At 56.5% G+C, this 27,173-nt stretch overlaps 1 protein-coding gene across 1 annotated transcript in view; it reads right to left on the bottom strand.

The window, feature by feature from the left end:
* Nucleotides 1-1,481: 1,481 nt before the first annotated feature.
* LOC121284448 (growth arrest-specific protein 6-like) overlaps nt 1,482-27,173 on the bottom strand; it is an 83,964-nt gene continuing 58,272 nt past the window's right edge. Inside the window, exons 10-15 of the mRNA XM_041199918.1 lie at nt 26,107-26,302; nt 24,552-24,713; nt 24,088-24,256; nt 14,309-14,460; nt 13,037-13,268; nt 1,482-2,196 (exon numbers count right to left, since the gene is read on the bottom strand). Coding sequence (XP_041055852.1) covers nt 2,045-2,196; nt 13,037-13,268; nt 14,309-14,460; nt 24,088-24,256; nt 24,552-24,713; nt 26,107-26,302 — 1,063 coding nt within the window. The 3' untranslated portion in view covers nt 1,482-2,044. The remainder of the gene's footprint in view (nt 2,197-13,036; nt 13,269-14,308; nt 14,461-24,087; nt 24,257-24,551; nt 24,714-26,106; nt 26,303-27,173) is intronic.

Raw genomic sequence — 27,173 nt, 5'->3', positions numbered from 1 at the left:
GTAATCAAATGGATTGTGATCTACTGAGTCATGAATTACTGCATGGTGATCTACTGGATAGCAATCCACTGGGTAACAATCTACTGTGTCCAGATAATCATTTTGCAGTACAGAACTTGAGTATTGCTGCAAAAAGAGACACGGACTCATCAGGACGGTTGGCAAGAGAAACCGACAGTAAAGGGGACAATTTATACTGCATGAGAAACAAGTGCTGATTGGTTGGCAAGTGGACTCTGATTGGTAGGGGCGTTGCCATGGAAAATGCAGCAGGGAACAGTTAACGGCCACACCTCCCTTCAAATTGAAACCAGGCAGGTCAACTCTGATTGGTCAAGGCATTGCCACAAGGAGTGAACTAGGGAATGGCTGTCCCCCAGGCTTCGGTTTAGTTGAAAGAGGCCCAATGTGTGGACTCGCTCCTTGTGTCAGAAAGGGCAGGGCCCTGTGTGTGTGGATGTATGAGGCCTCTAGCATGTGTAAGTGAGCCACACTGACAATATTAAATTGGCTTTCAGTGTAACTCTCAGCACTCTCAGGGACGAGTGGAAGATGAAAAGCTTATAGACAACCTGGGGCAGAATATTTGCCTCTCCGAAGTGGCGAAAAGTAGTGCGCCATGGTGTCGGGCGAGCGCCCCGAGTCATCACGCACCCTGACCACATTCCGCTCGCAGGGCAAGTGCAAGAGGCGGCAGCGCCCCCCCCACCCCCCTCCGACAATTAAAAGGCCGATTAAGACCCTGAATCAATGAATTAAATGGAATTTTTCGCTGCCCGTTCAGTTGGTGGGTGAGCCAATAGGCCAGGCGGACCTTGCGTTTTTTGTGAAACCTCTACCACTATGGGTGGGATGAGGTTTCGACCAGTGATTTAAAAATAAAAAATTTTAAGCTCCTTTTTAACGCGTCTCTGCTCATGTGACAGAGCCACACGAGGGAACATGTTTTCCTTAAATTTTCAATTGTTTATTTTTAATATTAGAAACCTTCAGCCCCCTGAGGCCGCTCTGTGCCTTCAGAGAGATTCCTGTGAACGCACACCCCCCACCCCCCCCCCGCCCCACCCCCACCGCGCACAAGCTCTGACCTCCGCACTCGCCCTCTCCCCCCCCCACCCCCTGCCCCCACACCACCCGGCAGTGCCGAGCGATGCAGCGCCCGGTTCTCGCTGGCTGGTCGTTGACTGGCAGCTGGGGCCCGATCGTGGGCACCGGTCAGTTTTGCAGCCGCTCCCGGTCTCGCCTGCCCGACCAGGTAAAAATCCTACCCCACGTCTCATTTTTCGGGGATAATCCACTGTGTTGTGATTTACTAGATTGTGATCTTCTGTGCAGTGATCAGCAGCTTTATGATCCACTGGATCTTGATCGGCTCTGCAGTATCAGTAGATTAATCATTATAGATTTCTCATAAAACTGTGATAATCTCACACAACATTAAACAGACAGAATCATTTTATAAAATTCACACCTTGAGCACCTGAGTCTCAAAAACAATGTATTATGGCTTTTTGTTAAATCCTTTCATTGCATGAAGTATATTTCCTTAACTTCCAAAATGCTGCCAGTGTTTACAGACGTACAGTTTGAATATAACAAAGTATATATATTGTATTTTATATACGCTGCATTTGAAAAGCATTAGTAATGATACTGCGATCAGTTTCTAGGTTACAGTAGGATAAACATCTGAAAGCTCTGCTGTTTATGGCCAGGATCAATCTGCCCCAGTTTGATACCAGTTAATGAAATTGTTTTTCTCTGGTTTAACAGCAGACTACAATTCAAAAGAGGAGCTTTAACTGCAGCCGGTGTCCCCATTACAGAACAAATTGTCACACATCTTTTTATTGTGGTGTCTCACAAGCCTTCACTACTGAACCACCTTCCTTCCACCTCACTCTTGTCAGCCTCCCGCGCTCAGAGAGAGAGAGAGAACCTCGACTGTTAAAGCTACAGTAAATCAGTCACTTCAGGTCTCGGAATGAACAGGAAATGGCTTCGGTGAAACAAGCAGACAGAGTGAAGGCTGGCTGCCACTTTGCTAATCGCCCTCATTCAGAAGAGGACAGGAGTGTGATCTTATTTCAAAGTGTTTGTAAAGAGCCTCATCCAGATCTATATAATGGTTATTGATGTAAGTCTCCATACAGCCGTTGTAGAATGCTGTCACTGGCGTGGAAGTTATTGGAACATCTGTGAAGAAAGCATTCAGAATCTGAGCTAACCGAGCATTAACAATGGCAACCTGACACTCTCACCACATCTTGGGATGAGACATACCAGAGACGACAATTATTAATCATAGGAATCTCAGGTTTCTGGAAGGCCGAGAGGCTGAATACGCCGGGTGACCAGTGTGCGGTCTGATGGGCTTTTCTCCCTTTTCATGGCTTCATCAGCAGATGTTTCCACAACTGTTCAATTAAACACATCCCTTACCCAATCAGTGTAATCAGAAAATAGATCATCGTCTGTACCAGTGCGTCTACTGCCTGAGGTACTGTAACCAGTGAGTCTACTGCCTGAGGGACTGTAACCAGTGAGTCTACTGCCCGAGGGACTGTAACCAGTGAGTCTACTGCCCGAGGGACTGTAACCAGTGAGTCTACTGCCTGAGGTACTGTAAACAGTGAGTCTACTGCCTGAGGTACTGTAACCAGTGAGTCTACTGCAGGAGACACTGTAACCAGTGAGTCTACTGTCTGAGGGACTGTAATCAGTGAGTCTACTGCCCGAGGCACTGTAACCAGTGAGTCTACTGCCTGAGGGACTGTAACCAGTGTGTCTACTGCCCGAGGGACTGTAACCAGTGAGTCTACTGCCTGAGGGACTGTAACCAGTGAGTCTACTGCCCGAGGCACTGTAACCAGTGTGTCTACTGCATGAGGGACTGTAACCAGTGAGTCTACTGCCCGAGGGACTGTAACCAGTGAGTCTACTGCAGGAGACACTGTAACCAGTGAGTCTACTGCCTGTGGGACTGTAACCAGTGAGTCTACTGCCCGAGACACTGTAATCAGTGAGTCTACTGCACGAGGCACTATAACCAGTGAGTCTACTGCCCGAGGCACAGTAAACAGTGAGTCTACTGCCTGAGGCACTGTAAACAGTGCATCTACTGCCCGAGGCACTGTAACCAGTGAGTCTACTGCAGGAGACACTGTAACCAGTGAGTCTACTGCCTGAGGGACTGAAACCAGTGAGTCTACTGCCCGAGACACTGTAACCAGTGAGTCTACTGCACGAGGCACTGTAACCAGTGAGTCTACTGCAGGAGACACTGTAACCAGTGAGTCTACTGCCCGGGGGACTGTAACCAGAGAATCTAATGCCCGAAGCACTGTAACCAGTGAGTCTACTACCCAAGGCACTGTAACCAGTGAGTCAACAGCATGAGGCACTGTAACCAGTGAGTCTACTGCCAAAGGGAATGTAACCGGTGAGTCTACTGCCTGAGGCACTGTAAACAGTGAGTCTACTGCCCGGGGCACTGTAACCAGTGAGTCTACTGCCCGAGGCACTATAACCAGTGCGTCTACTGCCCGGGGGACTGTAACCAGTGAATCTACAGCCTGAGGCACTGTAACCAGTGAGTCGACTGCCAGAGGGAACGTAACCAGTGAGTCTACTGCCTGAGGCACTGTAAACAGTGAGTCTACTGCCCGGGGCACTGTAACCAGTGAGTCTACTGCCCGAGGCACTATAACCAGTGCGTCTACTGCCCGGGGGACTGTAACCAGTGAGTCTACTGCCCGAGGCACTATAACCAGTGAGTCTACTGCCCGAGGGACTGTAACCAGTGAGTCTACAGCCCGGGGGACTGTAACCAGTGAGTCTACTGCCCGGGGGACTGTAACCAGTGAGTCTACTGCCCGGGGGACTGTAACCAGTGAGTCTACTGCCCGGGGGACTGTAACCAGTGAGTCTACTGCCCGAGGAACTGTAACCAGTGAGTCTACTGCCCGGGGGACTGTAACCAGTGAGTCTACTGCCTGAGGCACTGTAACCAGTGAGTCTACTGCCCGAGGGACTGTAACCAGTGAGTCTACTGCCCGAGGGACTGTAACCAGTGAGTCTACTGCCCAGGGGACTGTAACCAGTGAGTCTACTGCCTGAGGCACTGTAACCAGTGTGTCTACTGCACGAGGGACTGTAACCAGTGAGTCTACTGCCTGAGGGACTGTAACCAGTGAGTCTACTGCCTGAGGCACTGTAACCAGTGAGTCTACTGCCCGAGGGACTGTAACCAGTGAGTCTACTGCCCGAGGGACTGTAACCAGTGAGTCTACTGCCCAGGGGACTGTAACCAGTGAGTCTACTGCCTGAGGCACTGTAACCAGTGTGTCTACTGCACGAGGGACTGTAACCAGTGAGTCTACAGCCTGAGGGACTGTAACCAGTGCGTTTACTGCCGGAGGGACTGTAACCAATGAGGCTAGTGCTTGAGGCACTGTAACCAGTGCGTCTACTGCCTGAGGCACTGTAACCAGTGAGTCTACTGGTTGAGGTACTGTAACCAGTGAGTCTATTGCATGAGGGACTGTAACCAGTGCGTCTATTGCATGAGGGACTGTAACCAGTGAGTCTACTGGCCGGGGGACTGTAACCAGTGAGTCTACTGCCCGAGGCACTGTAACCAGTGAGTCTACTGCCCGAGGCACAGTAACCAGTGAGTCTACTGCCTGAGGCACTGTAAACAGTGCATCTACTGCCCGAGGCACTGTAACCAGTGAGTCTACTGCAGGAGACACTGTAACCAGTGAGTCTACTGCCTGAGGGACTGTAACCAGTGAGTCTACTGCCCGAGACACTGCAACCAGTGAGTCTACTGCACAAGGCACTGTAACCAGTGAGTCTACTGCACGAGGCACTGTAACCAGTGAGTCTACTACCCAAGGCACTGTAACCAGTGAGTCAACAGCATGAGGCACTGTAACCAGTGAGTCTACTGCCAAAGGGAATGTAACCGGTGAGTCTACTGCCTGAGGCACTGTAAACAGTGAGTCTACTGCCCGGGGCACTGTAACCAGTGAGTCTACTGCCCGAGGCACTATAACCAGTGCGTCTACTGCCCGGGGGACTGTAACCAGTGAATCTACAGCCTGAGGCACTGTAACCAGTGAGTCTACTGCCAGAGGGAACGTAACCAGTGAGTCTACTGCCTGAGGCACTGTAACCAGTGAGTCAACTGCCCGGGGCACTGTAACCAGTGAGTCTACTGCCCGAGGCACTATAACCAGTGAGTCTACTGCCCGAGGGACTGTAACCAGTGAGTCTACAGCCCGGGGGACTGTAACCAGTGAGTCTACTGCCCGGGGGACTGTAACCAGTGAGTCTACTGCCCGGGGGACTGTAACCAGTGAGTCTACTGCCCGAGGAACTGTAACCAGTGAGTCTACTGCCCGGGGGACTGTAACCAGTGAGTCTACTGCCTGAGGCACTGTAACCAGTGAGTCTACTGCCCGAGGGACTGTAACCAGTGGGTCTACTGCCCGAGGGACTGTAACCAGTGAGTCTACTGCCCAGGGGACTGTAACCAGTGAGTCTACTGCCTGAGGCACTGTAACCAGTGTGTCTACTGCACGAGGGACTGTAACCAGTGAGTCTACTGCCTGAGGGACTGTAACCAGTGAGTCTACTGCCCGAGGTACTGTAACCAGTGAGTCTACAGCCTGAGGGACTGTAACCAGTGCGTTTACTGCCGGAGGGACTGTAACCAATGAGGCTAGTGCTTGAGGCACTGTAACCAGTGCGTCTACTGCCTGAGGCACTGTAACCAGTGAGTCTACTGGTTGAGGCACTGTAACCAGTGAGTCTATTGCATGAGGGACTGTAACCAGTGAGTCTACTGGCCGGGGGACTGTAACCAGTGAGTCTACTGCCCGAGGCACTGTAACCAGTGAGTCTACTGCCCGAGGCACAGTAACCAGTGAGTCTACTGCCTGAGGCACTGTAAACAGTGCATCTACTGCCCGAGGCACTGTAACCAGTGAGTCTACTGCAGGAGACACTGTAACCAGTGAGTCTACTGCCTGAGGGACTGTAACCAGTGAGTCTACTGCCCGAGACACTGTAACCAGTGAGTCTACTGCACAAGGCACTGTAACCAGTGAGTCTACTGCACGAGGCACTGTAACCAGTGAGTCTACTGCAGGAGACACTGTAACCAGTGAGTCTACTGCCCGGGGGAGTGTAACCAGTGAATCTACTGCCCAGAGCACTGTAAACAGTGAGTCTACTGCCCGAGGCACTGTAACCAGTGAGTCTACTGCATGAGGCACTGTTACCAGTGAGTCTACTGCCAGAGGGAATGTAACCGGTGAGTCTACTGCCCGAGGCACTGTAAACAGTGAGTCTACTGCCCGGGGCACTGTAACCAGTGAGTCTACTGCCCAAGGCACTATAACCAGTGCGTCTACTGCCCGAGGGACTGTAACCAGTGATCTACTACCCAGGGGACTGTAACCAGTGAGTCTACAGCCTGAGGCACTGTAACCAGTGAGTCTACTGCCAGAGGGAACGTAACCAGTGAGTCTACTGCCTGAGGGACTGTAACCAGTGTGTCAACTGCCCGGGCCACTGTAACCAGTGAGTCTACTGCCCGAGGCACTATAACCAGTGAGTCTACTGCCCGAGGGAATGTAACCAGTGAGTCTACAGCCCGGGGGACTGTAACCAGTGAGTCTACTGCCCAGGGGACTGTAACCAGTGAGTCTACTGCCCGGGGGACTGTAACCAGTGAGTCTACTGCCTGAGGGACTGTAACCAGTGAGTCTACTGCCCGAGGAACTGTAACCAGTGAGTCTACTGCCCGGGGGACTGTAACCAGTGAGTCTACTGCCTGAGGCACTGTAACCAGTGAGTCTACTGCCCGAGGGACCGTAACCAGAGAGTCTACTGCCTGAGGCACCGTAACCAGTGAGTCTACTGCCTGAGGGACTGTAACCAGTGAGTCTACTGCCCGAGGGACTGTAACCAGTGAGTCTACTGCCCGGGGGACTGTAACCAGTGAGTCTACTGCCCGGGGGACTGTAACCAGTGAGTCTACTGCCTGAGGCACTGTAACCAGTGAGTCTACTGCACGAGGGACTGTAACCAGTGAGTCTATTGCCTGAGGGACTGTAACCAGTGCGTCTACTGCCCGAGGGACTGTACCTAGTGAGTCTACTGCCCGAGGCACTGTAACCAGTGAGTCTACTGCCTGAGGGACTGTAACCAGTGTGTCTACTGCACGAGGGACTGTAACCAGTGTGTCTACTGCCTGAGGGACTGTAACCAGTGAATCTACTGCCTGAGGGACAGTAACCAGTGAGTCTACTGGTTGAGGTACTGTAACCAGTGAGTCTATTGCATGAGGGACTGTAACCAGTGAGTCTACTGCCCGGGGTACTGTAACCAGTGCGTTTACTGCCTGAGGGACTGTAACCAGTGAGTCTATTGCCTGAGGGACTGTAACCAGTGCGTCTAATGCCCGAGGGACTGTAACTAGTGAGTCTACTGCCCGAGGCACTGTAACCAGTGAGTCTACTGCCTGAGGGACTGTAACCAGTGTGTCTACTGCACGAGGGACTGTAACCAGTGTGTCTACTGCCCGAGGGACTGTAACCAGTGAGTCTACTGCCTGAGGGACTGTAACCAGTGAGTCTACTGCACGCGGCACTGTAACCAGTGAGTCTACTGCCTGAGGGACTGTAACCAGTGAGTCTACTGCACAAGGGACTGTAATCAGTGATTCTACTGCCCGAGGCACTGTAACCAGTGAGTCTACTGCCCGAGGGACTGTAACCAGTGTGTCTACTGCCCAAGGGACTCTAACCAGTGAGTCTACTGCCTGAGGGACTGTAACCAGTGAGTCTACTGCCCGAGGCACTGTAACCAGTGAGTCTACTGCAGGAGACACTGTAACCAGTGAGTCTACTGCCTGAGGGACTGTAATCAGTGAGTCTAATGCCCGAGACACTGTAACCAGTGAGTCTACTGGTTGAGGTACTGTAACCAGTGAGTCTACTGCATGAGGGACTGTAACCAGTGAGGCTACTGCCTGAGGGACTGTAAACAGTGTGTCTACTGCCCGAGGCACTGTAACCAGTGAGTCTGCTGCAGGAGACACTGTAACCAGTGAGTCTACTGCCTGAGGGACTGTAATCAGTGAGTCTACTGCCCGAGGCACTGTAACCAGTGAGTCTACTGCCCGAGGGACTGTAACCAGTGTGTCTACTGCCCGAGGGACTGTAACCAGTGAGTCTACTGCACGAGGGACTGTAACCAGTGTGTCTACTGCCCGAGGGACTGTAACCAGTGAGTCTACTGCAGGAGACACTGTAACCAGTGAGTCTACTGCCCGGGGGAGTGTAACCAGTGAATCTACTGCCCAGAGCACTGTAAACAGTGAGTCTACTGCCCGAGGCACTGTAACCAGTGAGTCTACTGCATGAGGCACTGTTACCAGTGAGTCTACTGCCAGAGGGAATGTAACCGGTGAGTCTACTGCCCGAGGCACTGTAAACAGTGAGTCTACTGCCCGGGGCACTGTAACCAGTGAGTCTACTGCCCAAGGCACTATAACCAGTGCGTCTACTGCCCGAGGGACTGTAACCAGTGATCTACTACCCAGGGGACTGTAACCAGTGAGTCTACAGCCTGAGGCACTGTAACCAGTGAGTCTACTGCCAGAGGGAACGTAACCAGTGAGTCTACTGCCTGAGGGACTGTAACCAGTGTGTCAACTGCCCGGGCCACTGTAACCAGTGAGTCTACTGCCCGAGGCACTATAACCAGTGAGTCTACTGCCCGAGGGAATGTAACCAGTGAGTCTACAGCCCGGGGGACTGTAACCAGTGAGTCTACTGCCCAGGGGACTGTAACCAGTGAGTCTACTGCCCGGGGGACTGTAACCAGTGAGTCTACTGCCTGAGGGACTGTAACCAGTGAGTCTACTGCCCGAGGAACTGTAACCAGTGAGTCTACTGCCCGGGGGACTGTAACCAGTGAGTCTACTGCCTGAGGCACTGTAACCAGTGAGTCTACTGCCCGAGGGACCGTAACCAGAGAGTCTACTGCCTGAGGCACCGTAACCAGTGAGTCTACTGCCTGAGGGACTGTAACCAGTGAGTCTACTGCCCGAGGGACTGTAACCAGTGAGTCTACTGCCCAGGGGACTGTAACCAGTGAGTCTACTGCCCGGGGGACTGTAACCAGTGAGTCTACTGCCTGAGGCACTGTAACCAGTGAGTCTACTGCACGAGGGACTGTAACCAGTGAGTCTATTGCCTGAGGGACTGTAACCAGTGCGTCTACTGCCCGAGGGACTGTACCTAGTGAGTCTACTGCCCGAGGCACTGTAACCAGTGAGTCTACTGCCTGAGGGACTGTAACCAGTGTGTCTACTGCACGAGGGACTGTAACCAGTGTGTCTACTGCCTGAGGGACTGTAACCAGTGAATCTACTGCCTGAGGGACAGTAACCAGTGAGTCTACTGGTTGAGGTACTGTAACCAGTGAGTCTATTGCATGAGGGACTGTAACCAGTGAGTCTACTGCCCGAGGCACTGTAACCAGTGCGTCTACTGCCTGAGGGACTGTAACCAGTGAGTCTATTGCCTGAGGGACTGTAACCAGTGCGTCTAATGCCCGAGGGACTGTAACTAGTGAGTCTACTGCCCGAGGCACTGTAACCAGTGAGTCTACTGCCTGAGGGACTGTAACCAGTGTGTCTACTGCACGAGGGACTGTAACCAGTGTGTCTACTGCCCGAGGGACTGTAACCAGTGAGTCTACTGCCTGAGGGACTGTAACCAGTGAGTCTACTGCACGCGGCACTGTAACCAGTGAGTCTACTGCCTGAGGGACTGTAACCAGTGAGTCTACTGCACAAGGGACTGTAATCAGTGATTCTACTGCCCGAGGCACTGTAACCAGTGAGTCTACTGCCCGAGGGACTGTAACCAGTGTGTCTACTGCCCAAGGGACTCTAACCAGTGAGTCTACTGCCTGAGGGACTGTAACCAGTGAGTCTACTGCCCGAGGCACTGTAACCAGTGAGTCTACTGCAGGAGACACTGTAACCAGTGAGTCTACTGCCTGAGGGACTGTAATCAGTGAGTCTAATGCCCGAGACACTGTAACCAGTGAGTCTACTGGTTGAGGTACTGTAACCAGTGAGTCTACTGCATGAGGGACTGTAACCAGTGAGGCTACTGCCCGAGGCACTGTAACCAGTGAGTCTACTGCCCGAGGGACTGTAACCAGTGTGTCTACTGCCCGAGGGACTGTAACCAGTGAGTCTACTGCAGGAGACACTGTAACCAGTGAGTCTACTGCCTGTGGGACTGTAACCAGTGAGTCTGCTGCAGGAGACACTGTAACCAGTGAGTCTACTGCCTGAGGGACTGTAATCAGTGAGTCTACTGCCCGAGGCACTGTAACCAGTGAGTCTACTGCCCGAGGGACTGTAACCAGTGTGTCTACTGCCCGAGGGACTGTAACCAGTGAGTCTACTGCAGGAGACACTGTAACCAGTGAGTCTACTGCCTGTGGGACTGTAACCAGTGAGTCTACTGCCCGAGACACTGTAACCAGTGAGTCTACTGCACGAGGCACTGTAACCAGTGAGTCTACTGCCCGAGGCACAGTAACCAGTGAGTCTACTGCCTGAGGCACTGTAAACAGTGCGTCTACTGCCCGAGGCACTGTAACCAGTGAGTCTACTGCAGGAGACACTGTAACCAGTGAGTCTACTGCCTGAGGCACTGTAACCAGTGAGCCTACTGCAGATGACACTGTAACCAGTGAGTCTACTGCCCGGGGGACTGTAACTAGTGAATCTACTGCCCGAGGGACTGTAACCAGTGAGTCTACTGCCCAAGGCACTGTAACCAGTGAGTCTACTGCCCGAGGCACTGTAACCAGTGAGTCTCCTGCCCGAGGGACTGTAACCAGTGAGTCTACTGCCTGAGGGACTGTAACCAATGGGTCCACTGCCCGAGGGACTGTAACCAGTGCATCTACTGCCCGAGGCTCTGTAACCAATGAGTCTACTGCCTGGGGGACTATGACCAGTGTGTCTACTGCCCGAGGCACTGTAACCAGTGCGTCTACTGCCTGAGGGACTGTAACCAGTGAGTCTACTGCCCGAGGGATTGTAACCAGTGCGTCTACTGCCCGAGGGACTGTAACCAGTGCGTTTACTGCCTGAGGCACTGTAACCAGTGAGTCTACTGCACGAGGCACTGTAACCTGTGAGTCTACTGCCTGAGGGACTGTAACCAGTGAGTCTACTGCACGAGGGACTGTAATCAGTGAGTCTACTGCCCGAGGCACTGTAACCAGTGAGTCTACTGCCCGAGGGACTGTAACCAGTGTGTCTACTGCCCGAGGGACTCTAACCAGTGAGTGTACTGCCTGAGGGACTGTAACCAGTGAGTCTACTGCATGAGGCACTGTAACCAGTGAGTCTACTGCATGAGGGACTGTAACCAGTGAGTCTACTGCCCGAGGGACTGTAACCAGTGAGTCTACTGCAGGACACACTGTAACCAGTGAGTCTACTGCCTGTGGGACTGTAACCAGTGAGTCTACTGCCCGAGACACTGTAACTAGTGAGTCTACTGCACGAGGCACTGTAACCAGTGAGTCTACTGCCCGAGGCACTGTAACCAGTGAGTCTATTGCATGAGGGACTGTAACCAGTGATTCTACTGCCCGAGGGACTGTAACCAGTACGTCTACTGCCCGAGGCACTGTAACCAGTGAGTCTACTGCAGGAGACACTGTAACCAGTGAGTCTACTGCCTGAGGGACTGTAACCAGTGAGTCTACTGCCCGAGACACTGTAACCAGTGAGTCTACTGCACGAGGCACTGTAACCAGTGAGTCTACTGCCCGAGGCACAGTAACCATTGAGTCTACTGCACGAGGCACTGTAACCAGTGAATCTACTGCATGAGGCACTGTAAGCAGTGAGTCTACTGCCTGAGGTACTGTAACCAGTGAGTCTACTGCCTGAGGGACTGTAACCAGTGAGTCTACTGCCTGAGGCACTGTAACCAGTGAGTCTACTGCCTGAGGGACTGTAACCAGTGAGTCTACTGCCCGAGGCACTGTAACCAGTGAGTCTACTGCATGAGGGACTGTAACCAGTGAGTCTACTGCCCGAGGCACTGTAACCAGTGAGTCTACTGCACGAGGGACTGTAACCAGTGAGTCTACTGCCCGAGGCACTGTAACCAGTGAGTCTACTGCTCGAGGGACTGTAACCAGTGAGGCTACTGCCTGAGGCACTGCAACCAGTGAGTTTAGGGGGGTGGGGGTGTGACTGTGTCACTGGGGGGTGGGGGGTGGGGGGGGGGATGGGGCAGATAACCCCTCGCCCAATGACATGTGATGTCCTGAACTTGGACATCCAAATCCCATGAGGCAGAAAGTCTCGAGTCCTGACACCAAATTTTCCCCAAGAATGCACCAAGCAGCGGCCTGGAGACTATTAATTCCATTAAATGTGAAGAATCAGGAAGGATGTGATTCCAGTGCACTGGGTGCTGGGGTGAAGCCAGAAACCAGCAGTAAAATGAACAAAAACATTTAAAGATGGAGACCTGAGAGCTGTGGGCTGCAAACAGGCATCACCATGGGCTTCACCAGCTTCAGGCTGGTGCAGCGATGAGCACTCGGGAAGGGTTAGAGGGATCCTTTGCTCATGTCACGTCAGGAGCTCACAGGTTTCCAATAAAGCGTCAAAGGAAGAAAATGTGACACTGGCACGAAGCCTGGGAAATATGGAAAATTTCTAATACATTGCTAGCTGATCTCTGGTGGCATTGCTCACAGAACTGATCACAAAGTAGCCTCACATTGTGGCAGAAGATTTGCAATTGCTGTGTGACAGGCAAAATGTTGACATGAGATTTTTCCCAATGTGAATGTTAACACAAGCGTTACGGAAAAGACCATGAGACAGGAGTTAAAGGTGATGTGGACAGGTAGTATACGCAGGGGGTGTGAAAACAGATAGTATAAACTACAAAATGAATTTTACCTGGAATTCCACCCAGATAGGTCAGTCCTGATCCGTGCATATACTGGTCGAGTTTGGAGAGACGTTCTGCCAGCTCTGATTTCGTCAAAGAGCTCCTGCCAACCACACCGGACGACTCTAAAATGATGCGGCCTTTAGTTATGATGAGCTGTATGGACAATCTCTCTCTGGCACACCGTGGCAATCGTTCCAGTTTGTAAACAATCACATTCTCAATAGCTAGGATGATATCCTAAGGAAACACAACAACAAATGTGCAATTACATATCACCTTTAACACAGTAAAATAACCCAAGGTGCTTCACAGGAACATTATCAAACATTAACAAATGCTGTGACAGTGCGGCACTCCCACAGTCCTGCACTGAACTGTCAGCCTGGATTATGTGCTCAGGTCCTGGGCTGGGCCTTGAACTCACTGGGACTGATGCTGACGCCCAGCTCTAAGCCAAGTTGAATGAATGAGAGTGATGTTTTGTGAATCTTCCAGATGGTTTATGGTGGAATAAATGATGTCAAGATCCAATTTTTGACCTCATTCCTGCACTTCCTTCCTGATGACCCCATTGCTCCTCGAGCTGTGAATCATGTTTCGAGGACTCATTCCCGATTAGGTGCATCAGGTGCAGTCAGGTCAGAGCAGCATGTGTTAGATACAGAGCTAGAGAGTCCTCTGCACCATCCCCATGACGTCCTTCAACACAATCTCAGGAAACCTCCTCCCTCCCACCAACACAAACTTCTCCAAACCAGCCCCTTGGGAGTGAAAACCACAATTTAATGCCGAATATGAACAAGGATTGGGTTTGTTAGCTGCCATGGCTACACCCCAAATAGTGTGAGCCCAGGAGCAGATGGACAGAACGAGAAGTGTAGTCACCCATCCCATGACTAAAGATGAACAGCATCCACATTATCTGGCTCCTCTCCCACTCTTCCGTATCATTTTCTTGACCTTTCCCCCTTGAAACCCTTTGACCTTTCCCAGGGTACAGTCCCTCCTCCACCATCTATCAGGAAGGAATGTGTTTTCCCAGTGTGCAGCTCACCCACCAAGAAGCTGTCATCAAGTTGGGAGCTGATCTGCAAACGCCCCCACCCCCAATCTCAAAAAGAAATGACTCGGAGCCTATAGGTTAGACAAGCATCATCCATCAGGGTGAGGTGATCTCCACTCTCTGACCCCCCCCCACCCCCACCTCTGACCTTCACAGTCTGACCTCCGCTCTCTGACCTCTGTGCCCAATTCCATTATTTCCTCTCATTAATTACCTGTGTAACAGAGTTCGAATCCATGATGGCCAGGGACAGGGAGACATTGTTGCCGCTTACAAAAGCGAATAAGAGGCCAGTATCTGCTGAGGGGTGGATTGAAAGGTCCACATTCATGGCCCAGTTCCCATCATCATGACTTGGTCTTGTGGCTGTGGTTTTTAAAAATAGTTTATTTTTTACAGTTATTCTTTTTCCAGAACATAGATTTCAGAACCGTTTTGCAAAGATGATTTAGTTACAGTGATTAAGTCAAAACTAGCCAGCTTTGATAATAGTGGAGTTCTGTTAGTCAGTAAGCAGAGGACACAATTTTACAATAATCTGCAAAACATCTTGGGGTGGGGTGGGGAGGGGGGGGGAGGGGGGGGGGTGGGGTGGGGTGGGGTGGGGGGGGGAGGGGGGGGGTGGGGAGGGGGGGGGAGGGGGGGGGAGGGGGGGTCGGGGTGGGGTGGGGTGGGGGTGGGGGGTGTGGGGTGGGGTGGGGGGGGGGGGGGGGGGGTGGGGTGGGGTGGGGTGGGGTGGGGGGGGGACGGTGGGGTGGGGTGGGGTGGGGTGGGGGGGGTGGGGTGGGGACGGTGGGGTGGGGTGGGGTGGGGTGGGGGGGGACGGTGGGGTGGGGTGGGGTGGGGTGGGGGGGGGACGGTGGGGTGGGGTGGGGTGGGGTGGGGGGGGAGGGGTGGGGTGGGGTGGGGTGGGGGGGGTGGGGTGGGGTGGGGTGGGGGGGGGACGGTGGGGTGGGGTGGGGTGGGGTGGGGGGGGTGGGGTGGGGACGGTGGGGTGGGGTGGGGTGGGGGGGGACGGTGGGGTGGGGTGGGGTGGGGGGGGGGGAGGGGGGGGTGGGGTGGGGTGGGGTGGGGTGGGGTGGGGTGGGGTGGGGTGGGGTGGGGTGGGGGGGGTGGGGTGGGGACGGTGGGGTGGGGTGGGGTGGGGGGGGACGGTGGGGTGGGGTGGGGTGGGGTGGGGGGGGGACGGTGGGGTGGGGTGGGGTGGGGGGGGGGGAGGGGGGGGTGGGGTGGGGTGGGGTGGGGTGGGGTGGGGTGGGGGGGGAGGGGGTGGGGTGGGGTGGGGTGGGGGGGGAGGGGGTGGGGTGGGGTGGGTGGGGGGGGGACGGTGGGGTGGGGTGGGGTGGGGTGGGGGGGGAGGGGGTGGGGTGGGGTGGGGTGGGGGGGGAGGGGGTGGGGTGGGGTGGGTGGGGGGAGAGGGGGGTGGGGGACGGTGGGGTGGGGTGGGGGGGGAGGGGGTGGGGTGGGGTGGGGTGGGGGGGGAGGGGGTGGGGTGGGGTGGGTGGGGGGAGAGGGGGGTGGGGGACGGTGGGGTGGGGTGGGGGGGGACGGTGGGGTGGGGGGGGGGGGTGGGGTGGGTGGGGGGGGGACGGTGGGGTGGGGTGGGGTGGGGTGGGGGGTGGGACGGTGGGGTGGGGGGGGGAACGGTGGGGTGGGGTGGGGTGGGGTGGGGTGGGTGGGGGGGGGACGGTGGGGTGGGGTGGGGGGGGAGGGGGTGGGGGACGGTGGGGTGGGGTGGGGGGGGGACGGTGGGGTGGGGTGGGGTGGGGTGGGGGGGGGGTGGGGTGGGGGGGTGGGGTGGGTGGGGGGGGAGGGGGGAGGGGATGGTGGGGGACGGTGGGGGGGGGTGGGGGGGGGTGGGGGACGGTGGGGGGGGGGTGGGGGGGTGTGGTTGGGGGGTGGGGACGAGATGAAGGGAATTCTTTTTTACACAGCGAGTAGCTGTGATCTGGAATAAGCTGAGGATGGGCTGAATGACCTCCTTCTATGATTGTGTGATTTCCCTTCTTTTGATAAATGAAATCTCACAACGAAATCCATTCCATTTTATTGGGTTGCCCTCTCCTGCTCAGGATTTGCAGATGGTAGCACCATTTTGGAATGGCCCCTTTCCACTCGCCACCACTCCCACTCATCCCCTCTCATTCCCACTCCCCAACTCTCTCCCGCTCGCCCCCCCCAGACTCCCGACTCTCTCCCGCTCCCCAACTCTCTCCCACTCCCCAACTCTCTCCCGCTCGCCCCCCCAGACTCCCGACTCTCTCCCACACCCCAACTCTCTCCCGCTCCCCAACTCTCTCCCACTCCCCAACTCTCTCCCGCTCGCCCCCCCAGACTCCCGACTCTCTCCCACACCCCAACTCTCTCCCGCTCCCCAACTCTCTCCCACACCCCAACTCTCTCCCGCTCCCCAACTCTCTCCCGCTTACCCCCTCTCACTGCCAACTCTCTCCCGCTCCCCAACTCTCTCCCGCTCGCCCCCCCCAGACTCCCGACTCTCTCCCACACCCCAACTCTCTCCCACTCCCCAACTCTCTCCCGCTCCCCAACTCTCTCCCGCTCGCCCCCCCAGACTCCCGACTCTCTCCCCTTCCCCAACTCTCTCCCACACCCCAACTCTCTCCCGCTTACCCCCTCTCACTGCCAACTCTCTCCCGCTCCCCAACTCTCTCCCGCTCGCCCCCCCCCAGACTCCCGACTCTCTCCCACTCCCCAACTCTCTCCCGCTCGCCCCCCCAGACTCCCGACTCTCTCCCACTCCCCAACTCTCTCCCGCTCCCCAACTCTCTCCCACACCCCAACTCTCTCCCGCTCCCCAACTCTCTCCCACACCCCAACTCTCTCCCACACCCCAACTCTCTCCCACTCCCCAACTCTCTCCCCCTAGCCCCCTTCCACTCCTGACTCTCTCTCCCCTCCCCAACTCTCTCCCGCTCCCCAACTCTCTCCCCCTCCCCAACTCTCTCCCACTCCCCAACTCTCTCCCCCTAGCCCCCTTCCACTCCTGACTCTCTCTCCCCTCCCCAACTCTCTCCCGCTCCCCAACTCTCTCCCGCTCCCCAACTCTCTCCCGCTCGCCCCCCCAGACTCCCGACTCTCTCCCACACCCCAACTCTCTCCCGCTCCCCAACTCTCTCCCACACCCCAACTCTCTCCCGCTCCCCAACTCTCTCCCGCTTACCCCCTCTCACTGCCAACTCTCTCCCGCTCCCCAACTCTCTCCCGCTCGCCCCCCCAGACTCCCGACTCTCTCCCACACCCCAACTCTCTCCCACTCCCCAACTCTCTCCCGCTCCCCAACTCTCTCCCGCTCGCCCCCCCAGACTCCCGACTCTCTCCCCTTCCCCAACTCTCTCCCACACCCCAACTCTCTCCCGCTTACCCCCTCTCACTGCCAACTCTCTCCCGCTCCCCAACTCTCTCCCGCTCGCCCCCCCCAGACTCCCGACTCTCTCCCACTCCCCAACTCTCTCCCGCTCGCCCCCCCAGACTCCCGACTCTCTCCCACTCCCCAACTCTCTCCCGCTCCCCAACTCTCTCCCACACCCCAACTCTCTCCCGCTCCCCAACTCTCTCCCACACCCCAACTCTCTCCCACACCCCAACTCTCTCCCACTCCCCAACTCTCTCCCCCTAGCCCCCTTCCACTCCTGACTCTCTCTCCCCTCCCCAACTCTCTCCCGCTCCCCAACTCTCTCCCCCTCCCCAACTCTCTCCCACTCCCCAACTCTCTCCCCCTAGCCCCCTTCCACTCCTGACTCTCTCTCCCCTCCCCAACTCTCTCCCGCTCCCCAACTCTCTCCCGCTCCCCAACTCTCTCCCGCTCGCCCCCCCAGACTCCCGACTCTCTCCCCTTCCCCAACTCTCTCCCACTCCCCAACTCTCTCCCGCTCCCCAACTCTCTCCCACTCCCCAACTCTCTCCCGCTCCCCAACTCTCTCCCACACCCCAACTCTCTCCCACACCCCAACTCTCTCCCGCTCCCCAACTCTCTCCCACACCCCAACTCTCTCCCGCTCCCCAACTCTCTCCCACACCCCAACTCTCTCCCGCTTACCCCCTCTCACTGCCAACTCTCTCCCGCTCCCCAACTCTCTCCCGCTCGCCCCCCCCAGACTCCCGACTCTCTCCCACTCCCCAACTCTCTCCCGCTCGCCCCCCCAGACTCCCGACTCTCTCCCGCTCCCCAACTCTCTCCCGCTCCCCAACTCTCTCCCACACCCCAACTCTCTCCCGCTCCCCAACTCTCTCCCGCTCCCCAACTCTCTCCCACACCCCAACTCTCTCCCACACCCCAACTCTCTCCCGCTCCCCAACTCTCTCCCACTCATCCCCTCTCATTCCCCCTCCCCAACTCTCTCCCGCTCCCCAACTCTCTCCCACTCATCCCCTCTCATTCCCCCTCCCCAACTCTCTCCCACTCATCCCCTCTCATTCCCGCTCCCCAACTCTCTCCCACTCCCCAACTCTCTCCCGCTCCCCAACTCTCTCCCCCTCCCCAACTCTCTCCCACACCCCAACTCTCTCCCACTCCCCAACTCTCTCCCCCTAGCCCCCTTCCACTCCTGACTCTCTCTCCCCTCCCCAACTCTCTCCCGCTCCCCAACTCTCTCCCACTCCCCAACTCTCTCCCACACCCCAACTCTCTCCCACTCCCCAACTCTCTCCCACTCCCCAACTCTCTCCCACTCCCCAACTCTCTCCCGCTCGCCCCCCCCAGACTCCCGACTCTCTCCCACTCCCCAACTCTCTCCCGCTCCCCAACTCTCTCCCACTCCCCAACTCTCTCCCGCTCGCCCCCCCCAGACTCCCGACTCTCTCCCACTCCCCAACTCTCTCCCCCTTCCCAACTCTCTCCAACTCATCCCCTCAGACTCCCGACTCTATCCCGCTCTCCAACTCTCTCCCGCTCGCCCCCGCTCACTCCCGATTTTCTCCCCCTCCCCAACTCTCTCCCACTCACCCCCTCAGACTCCCAACTCTCTCTCCCTCCCCAACTCTCTCCCGCTCATCCCCTCTCACTCCTGACTCTCTCCCGCTCCCCAACTCTCTCCCACTCACCCCCTCTCACTCCCGACTCTCTCCCGCTCCCCAACTCTCCCACTCACCCCCTCAGACTCCCAACTCTCTCTCCCTCCCTAACTCTCTCCCACTCGTCCCCTCTCACTCCTGACTCTCTCCCGCTCCCCAACTCTCTCCCGCTCCCCAACTCTCTCCCACTCCCCAACTCTCTCCCACTCATCCCCTCTCATTCCCGCTCCCCAACTCTCTCCCGCTCCCCAACTCTCTCCCGCTCCCCAACTCTCTCCCGCTCGCCCCCCCCAGACTCCCGACCCTCTCCCACTCCCCAACTCTCTCCCGCTCCCCAACTCTCTCCCGCTCACCCCCCCAGACTCCCGACTCTCTCCCGCTCCCCAACTCTCTCCCACTCCCCAACTCTCTCCCACTCCCCAACTCTCTCCCGCTCCCCAACTCTCTCCCGCTCCCCAACTCTCTCCCACTCATCCCCTCTCATTCCCGCTCCCCAACTCTCTCCCGCTCCCCAACTCTCTCCCACACCCCAACTCTCTCCCACTCATCCCCTCTCATTCCCGCTCCCCAACTCTCTCCCGCTCCCCAACTCTCTCCCGCTCCCCAACTCTCTCCCGCTCCCCAACTCTCTCCCGCTCCCCAACTCTCTCCCACTCATCCCCTCTCATTCCCGCTCCCCAACTCTCTCCCGCTCCCCAACTCTCTCCCACTCATCCCCTCTCATTCCCGCTCCCCAACTCTCTCCCGCTCCCCAACTCTCTCCCGCTCCCCAACTCTCTCCCGCTCCCCAACTCTCTCCCACACCCCAACTCTCTCCCCCTCCCCAACTCTCTCCCACTCATCCCCTCTCATTCCCGCTCCCCAACTCTCTCCCACTCCCCAACTCTCTCCCACACCCCAACTCTCTCCCACACCCCAACTCTCTCCCACTCATCCCCTCTCATTCCCGCTCCCCAACTCTCTCCCACACCCCAACTCTCTCCCACTCATCCCCTCTCATTCCCGCTCCCCAACTCTCTCCCACTCCCCAACTCTCTCCCGCTCCCCAACTCTCTCCCACTCCCCAACTCTCTCCCGCTCCCCAACTCTCTCCCACTCCCCAACTCTCTCCCACTCCCCAACTCTCTCCAACTCATCCCCTCAGACTCCCGACTCTATCCCGCTCTCCAACTCTCTCCCACTCGCCCCCTCTCACTCCCAACTCTCTCCCCCTTCCCATATCTCTCCCACTCACCCCCTCGGACTCCCAATTCTCTCTCCCTCCCCAACTCTCTCCCCCTAGCCCCCTTCCACTCCTGACTCTCTCTCCCCTCCCCAACTCTCTCCCCCTTCCCAACTCTCTCCAACTCATCCCCTCAGACTCCCGACTCTATCCCGCTCTCCAACTCTCTCCCGCTCGCCCCCGCTCACTCCCGATTTTCTCCCCCTCCCCAACTCTCTCCCACTCACCCCCTCAGACTCCCAACTCTCTCTCCCTCCCCAACTCTCTCCCGCTCATCCCCTCTCACTCCTGACTCTCTCCCGCTCCCCAACTGTCTCCCACTCACCCCCTCAGACTCCCGACTCTCTCCCGCTCCCCAACTCTCCCACTCACCCCCTCAGACTCCCAACTCTCTCTCCCTCCCTAACTCTCTCCCACTCGTCCCCTCTCACTCCTGACTCTCTCCCGCTCCCCAACTCTCTCCCGCTCCCCAACTCTCTCCCGCTCGCCCCCCCAGACTCCCGACTCTCTCCCGCTCCCCAACTCTCTCCCACTCCCCAACTCTCTCCCGCTCGCCCCCCCAGACTCCCGACTCTCTCCCCTTCCCCAACTCTCTCCCACTCCCCAACTCTCTCCCGCTCCCCAACTCTCTCCCGCTCGCCCCCCCAGACTCCCGACTCTCTCCCACTCCCCAACTCTCTCCCGCTCCCCAACTCTCTCCCGCTCGCCCCCCCAGACTCCCGACTCTCTCCCGCTCCCCAACTCTCTCCCACTCCCCGACTCTCTCCCGCTCCCCAACTCTCTCCCACTCCCCAACTCTCTCCCGCTCGCCCCCCCAGACTCCCGACTCTCTCCCCTTCCCCAACTCTCTCCCACTCCCCAACTCTCTCCCGCTCCCCAACTCTCTCCCGCTCGCCCCCCCAGACTCCCGACTCTCTCCCGCTCCCCAACTCTCTCCCACTCCCCAACTCTCTCCCACTCCCCAACTCTCTCCCGCTCGCCTCCTCTCATTCCCGACTCTCTCCCCCTCCCCAACTCTCTCCCACTCCCCAACTCTCTCCCACTCATCCCCTCTCATTCCCGCTCCCCAACTCTCTCCCGCTCCCCAACTCTCTCCCACACCCCAACTCTCTCCCACTCATCCCCTCTCATTCCCGCTCCCCAACTCTCTCCCACTCCCCAACTCTCTCCCGCTCACCCCCCCAGACTCCCGACTCTCTCCCGCTCCCCAACTCTCTCCCACTCCCCAACTCTCTCCCACTCCCCAACTCTCTCCAACTCATCCCCTCAGACTCCCGACTCTATCCCGCTCTCCAACTCTCTCCCGCTCGCCCCCGCTCACTCCCGATTTTCTCCCCCTCCCCAACTCTCTCCCACTCACCCCCTCAGACTCCCAACTCTCTCTCCCTCCCCAACTCTCTCCCGCTCATCCCCTCTCACTCCTGACTCTCTCCCGCTCCCCAACTGTCTCCCACTCACCCCCTCAGACTCCCGACTCTCTCCCGCTCCCCAACTCTCCCACTCACCCCCTCAGACTCCCAACTCTCTCTCCCTCCCTAACTCTCTCCCACTCGTCCCCTCTCACTCCTGACTCTCTCCCGCTCCCCAACTCTCTCCCGCTCGCCCCCCCAGACTCCCGACTCTCTCCCGCTCCCCAACTCTCTCCCACTCCCCAACTCTCTCCCACTCCCCAACTCTCTCCCGCTCGCCCCCCCAGACTCCCGACTCTCTCCCCTTCCCCAACTCTCTCCCACTCCCCAACTCTCTCCCGCTCCCCAACTCTCTCCCGCTCGCCCCCCCAGACTCCCGACTCTCTCCCACACCCCAACTCTCTCCCGCTCCCCAACTCTCTCCCACTCCCCAACTCTCTCGCGCTCGCCTCCTCTCATTCTCGACTATCTTCCCCTCCCCAACTCTCTCCCACTCCCCAACTCTCTCCCGCTCGCCCCCTCTCACTCCCAATTCTCTCCCCCTCCCCAACTCTCTCCCGCTCCCCAACTGTCTCCCACTCGCCCCCTCTCACTCCCGACTCTCTCCCCCTTCCCATATCTCTCCCACTCACCCCCTCGGACTCCCAATTCTCTCTCCCTCCCCAACTCTCTCCCCCTAGCCCCCTTCCACTCCTGACTCTCTCTCCCCTCCCCAACTCTCTCCCCCTTCCCAACTCTCTCCAACTCATCCCCTCAGACTCCCGACTCTATCCCGCTCTCCAACTCTCTCCCGCTCGCCCCCGCTCACTCCCGATTTTCTCCCCCTCCCCAACTCTCTCCCACTCACCCCCTCAGACTCCCAACTCTCTCTCCCTCCCCAACTCTCTCCCGCTCATCCCCTCTCACTCCTGACTCTCTCCCGCTCCCCAACTCTCTCCCACTCACCCCCTCAGACTCCCGACTCTCTCCCGCTCCCCAACTCTCCCACTCACCCCCTCAGACTCCCAACTCTCTCTCCCTCCCTAACTCTCTCCCACTCGTCCCCTCTCACTCCTGACTCTCTCCCGCTCCCCAACTCTCTCCCGCTCCCCAACTCTCTCCCGCTCGCCCCCCCCAGACTCCCGACTCTCTCCCGCTCCCCAACTCTCTCCCACTCCCCAACTCTCTCCCGCTCGCCCCCCCAGACTCCCGACTCTCTCCCCATCCCCAACTCTCTCCCACTCCCCAACTCTCTCCCGCTCCCCAACTCTCTCCCGCTCGCCCCCCCAGACTCCCGACTCTCTCCCACACCCCAACTCTCTCCCGCTCCCCAACTCTCTCCCACTCACCCCCTCAGACTCCCGACTCTCTCCCGCTCCCCAACTCTCCCACTCACCCCCTCAGACTCCCAACTCTCTCTCCCTCCCTAACTCTCTCCCACTCGTCCCCTCTCACTCCTGACTCTCTCCCGCTCCCCAACTCTCTCCTGCTCGCCACTCCCCTCCCCGACCTCTCCCCTCACAGGAGAGTTGGTGAGCAGGCGAGAGTGATATCGCATGATGGCTTGTAATTTGTCTAAACATTTTGAATGGGTCACCTATCTGATTGGGTCAATAGGTTCAAGGGTACAGTAGTGGACCCCCTCCTGTTCATATCCAACCTGGAGCAGGTTACACGGTTATTAAATTATGTTGTAAAGCCAGAAGAGGACAATCATAAGTGGAAGCAGAGATACTGGAGAAGTGAATCCAAAAAGGGGAAAATGTCCAAAAGAGACTAAGCATTGTGATATAGAATGAGACAGAGACAGAAACCCTTCTAGATTCATCATTGAGCTAAACCTAAAAATACAAATGAATTTATTATTTTACAGTAAAAGCAAAATACTGCAGATGCTGGAAATTTGAAACAAAAACAAAAATTGCTGGAAAGACTGAGCAGATCTGATAGCTTCTGTGGAGAGAGAAACAATGGTAACGATTCCAGTCCGTATGACTCTCCTTCAGACTGAACTTCTCTCTCCACAGATGCTGTCAGACCTACTGAGTTTTTCCAGCAATTTTTATTTTTGTTATTATTTTAAGGATCACGTTCAGAATTCTGACACAAAGGTTACTTTAGCTCGTCAGTTCGCAAGTACAAACGAGTCTCACAGGTCACCTTCCTCCAAGTGGCTGATACTGAGGGACCACCAGCAGTCTCAGGCCCCAGGTCCATCTGCGGCACACAGACCTGACCTCATGCCCTAACCAGATTCTCAAAATGCAACTTGAAGATCCGCCAGTGAGTGATGGAGCTGTCTGAGGAGGCAAGCCTTCAGTCCGGTGAAACGGGAACGACATTTCCTCTTACCGTACTTGATGTCAAATGAAGCGAAGCCATGTCCAGGATAATAGGATCCCCTCTCAATGGCAGAGAAACATTGCATCCTTTCGTCATGTTTGATGGTCTCAGCTGTAATCGTGTCTTCACCGTTCATCCAGTTCCACCCTCGCATGCAGGCATCCAATCGCGGGTTAATCTACAGGGGGACCAATCAGGTCGTGAGGTTCGTTGAGAGCGGAGAATCACAGTCAGGTTCTCATTCCTGACAGGGAATCTCCCCCTAACGGAGGATTACACAGCAAGAGGAAACACTTTGGGGGAAAGCTCAGTTAAATGAGAAGAAGCAAACAACACCCACAAAGTTCATGTGACTCCCCGCCCCATGGAACATGTGACTCCTCGTAGGTCATGTGACTGTCGCCACATACTCTTTAACTGATGCTGAAACCTAGCCTGATAATTGGGAAGTACCGTTTCATGAAGTAAGTTACCTTTTTAACAAGCTGTCGATCATTAAATAGGCCTCCAACTGCGATGCTTAACTGAAATAGTCCCAGCATCTCCTGGAACAGACCAGTGGGGATGTTAATATTCATCACCGCCTCCCGGGCAACTTTCACAATTAAACTGTTCCTTGATTCTTCGACAGAAATCTGAAATGGAAAATATTTTGCAACTTCAGAGACAGCACATTGAAATCTGGGTCACTAATGGACACAGTCAATACAACAGGGGCAAAACCCGCATAATATAAGCAGGGCCCGCGCAACGCAGGACAGGACCCTCACAATGTGGATCAGGGCCCGTGCAACGCGGGACAGGGTCCTCACAATGTGGAGCAGGGTCTGCGCAATGTGGGACAGGGCCCTCACAATGTGGAGCAGGGACCGCGCAACACAGGACAGGGCCCTCACAATGTGGATCAGGGCCGATGCAACATGGGACAGGGCCCTCACAATGTGGAGCAGGGTCCGCGCAACGCGGGACAGGGCCCTCACAATGTGGAGCAGGGACCGCGCAACACAGGACAGGGCCCTCACAATGTGGATCAGGGCCCATGCAACACAGGACAGGGCCCTCACAATGTGGAGCAGGGTCCGCGCAACGCGGGACAGGGCCCTCACAATGTGGATCAGGGCCCGCGCAACGTGGGACAGGGCCCTCACAATGTGGAGCAGGGTACGCGCAACGCGGGACAGGGCCCTCACAATGTGGATCAGGGCCCATGCAACGTGGGACAGGGCCCTCACAATGTGGAGCAGGGTCCGCGCAACGTGGGACAGGGCCCTCACAATGTGGAGCAGGGTACGCGCAACGCGGGACAGGGCCCTCACAATGTGGATCAGGGCCCATGCAACGTGGGACAGGGCCCTCACAATGTGGAGCAGGGTCCGCGCAACGTGGGACAGGGCCCTCACAATGTGGAGCAGGGTCCGCGCAACGCGGGACAGGGCCCTCACAATGTGGAGCAGGGCCTGCGCAACGTGGAGCAGGGCCCGCGCAACGCAGGACAGGGCCCTCACAATGTGGATCAGGGCCCACGCAACGTGGGACAGGGCCCGTGCAACGTGGAGCAGGGTCCGCGCAATGCGGGACAGGGCCCTCACAATGTGGATCAGGGCCCGCGCAACGCAGGACAGGGCCCATGCAACACGGAGCAGGGCCCGCGCAAAGCGGGACAGGGCCCTCACAATGTGGAGCAGGGCCCGCGCAACGTGGAGCAGGGTCCGCGCAACGCAGGACAGGGCCCACGCAACACGGAGCAGGGCCCGCGCAACGCGGGACAGGGCCCTCACAATGTGGAGCAGGGCCCATGCAACGCGGGACAGGGCCCTCACAATGTGGAGCAGGGTCCGCGCAACACGGGACAGGGCCCTCACAATGTGGAGCAGGGTCCGCGCAACGCGGGACAGGGCCCTCACAATGTGGATCAGGGCCCACACAACACAGAGCAGGGTCTGAAAAGAATTGAACACAGAAGATATTATTCCAACCCTGGCACTCCTTATAAAGAGGAAGAGAAATAGTGAGTGAGTGAGGATGTACCGTGTGCCAATGGCCATTGTTTAGGAATGGACCTCCACTGGTAACTCCAGTCGTGGCTTCATTGTTGTTGCTATACTGAACCTGGAGCTTCCCATTGTGTAATCCCAGCATGATCCAGGTGCTGTTTTGCTGTTGTCCGGCTTGGAATATAGTGCCCTCAGTGTCAAACGTTCGAAAATCGAATTCCACTGAAAGACTGTCCATTAAAAAAAAACCAACCAGTCATTTCACAACGATTACTGACTGCACAGATCGCTGAGTAATACCGCTACAGCTAGGACCAACCTGGAAGTGGCATTACATAACCATCCACCTCCAACTGCTCCACCCTCCACTCTCCTGCATTGGATGCCCAGCAATTCCATTCTCATGGTGCCCAACCCACCCCCAGGCCCTTGGAAAACGAGCAAACTATTCATGACCCAATCCAATAATTCTTCACTGGGATTTTCCCCCTATCCACAATGTTTGTTTAACTTGTTAAAAAGCAAGATTTATATACAAGTTGGATTTATATACAACCCCTTTAACACAGCATAACATCCCGAGGAATGTTACAGGCTCGTTGTCAGTCAGAAATTGACACAAGTCCATATAAGGAGATATTAGGATATGTGCCCAAAAGCTTGGTCAAAGAGGTAGATTCTTTGGAGTGGCTTAAAGGAGGAAAGAACGATGAAGAGGTTTAAGGGGGGGAATTCCTGAACTTAGGCCCCAGGCAGCTGAAAGCACGGCCGCCAATGGTGGAATGATTAAACTCAAGGATGCTCAAGAGGTTAGAATTGGAGGAGCGCAGAGATCTTGGAGGGTTGTGGGGGGAGATTACAGAGATAGGAAGGGATGAAACCACGGAGGGATTTGAAAATAAGCACGAGAATTTTACAATTGAGGTGTTGTCAGAACGGAAGCCAGTGTAGTCAGTGAGTACAGGAGTGACGAGTGAACAGGACTAAGTGTGATAAAACATTTCTCAATGACCCAAACCTCCCTGTCGCTTGCCATTTTAACACTCCACCCTGATCTCTTGCCCACATGTCTGTCCTTGGCTTGCTGCATTGTTCCAGTGA

Source organism: Carcharodon carcharias, chromosome 11 (genome assembly GCF_017639515.1).
Source record: "Carcharodon carcharias isolate sCarCar2 chromosome 11, sCarCar2.pri, whole genome shotgun sequence".
In the NCBI taxonomy this organism is placed as follows: Eukaryota; Metazoa; Chordata; class Chondrichthyes; order Lamniformes; family Lamnidae; genus Carcharodon; species Carcharodon carcharias.
This window is presented reverse-complemented; position numbering and strand designations above follow the sequence as displayed.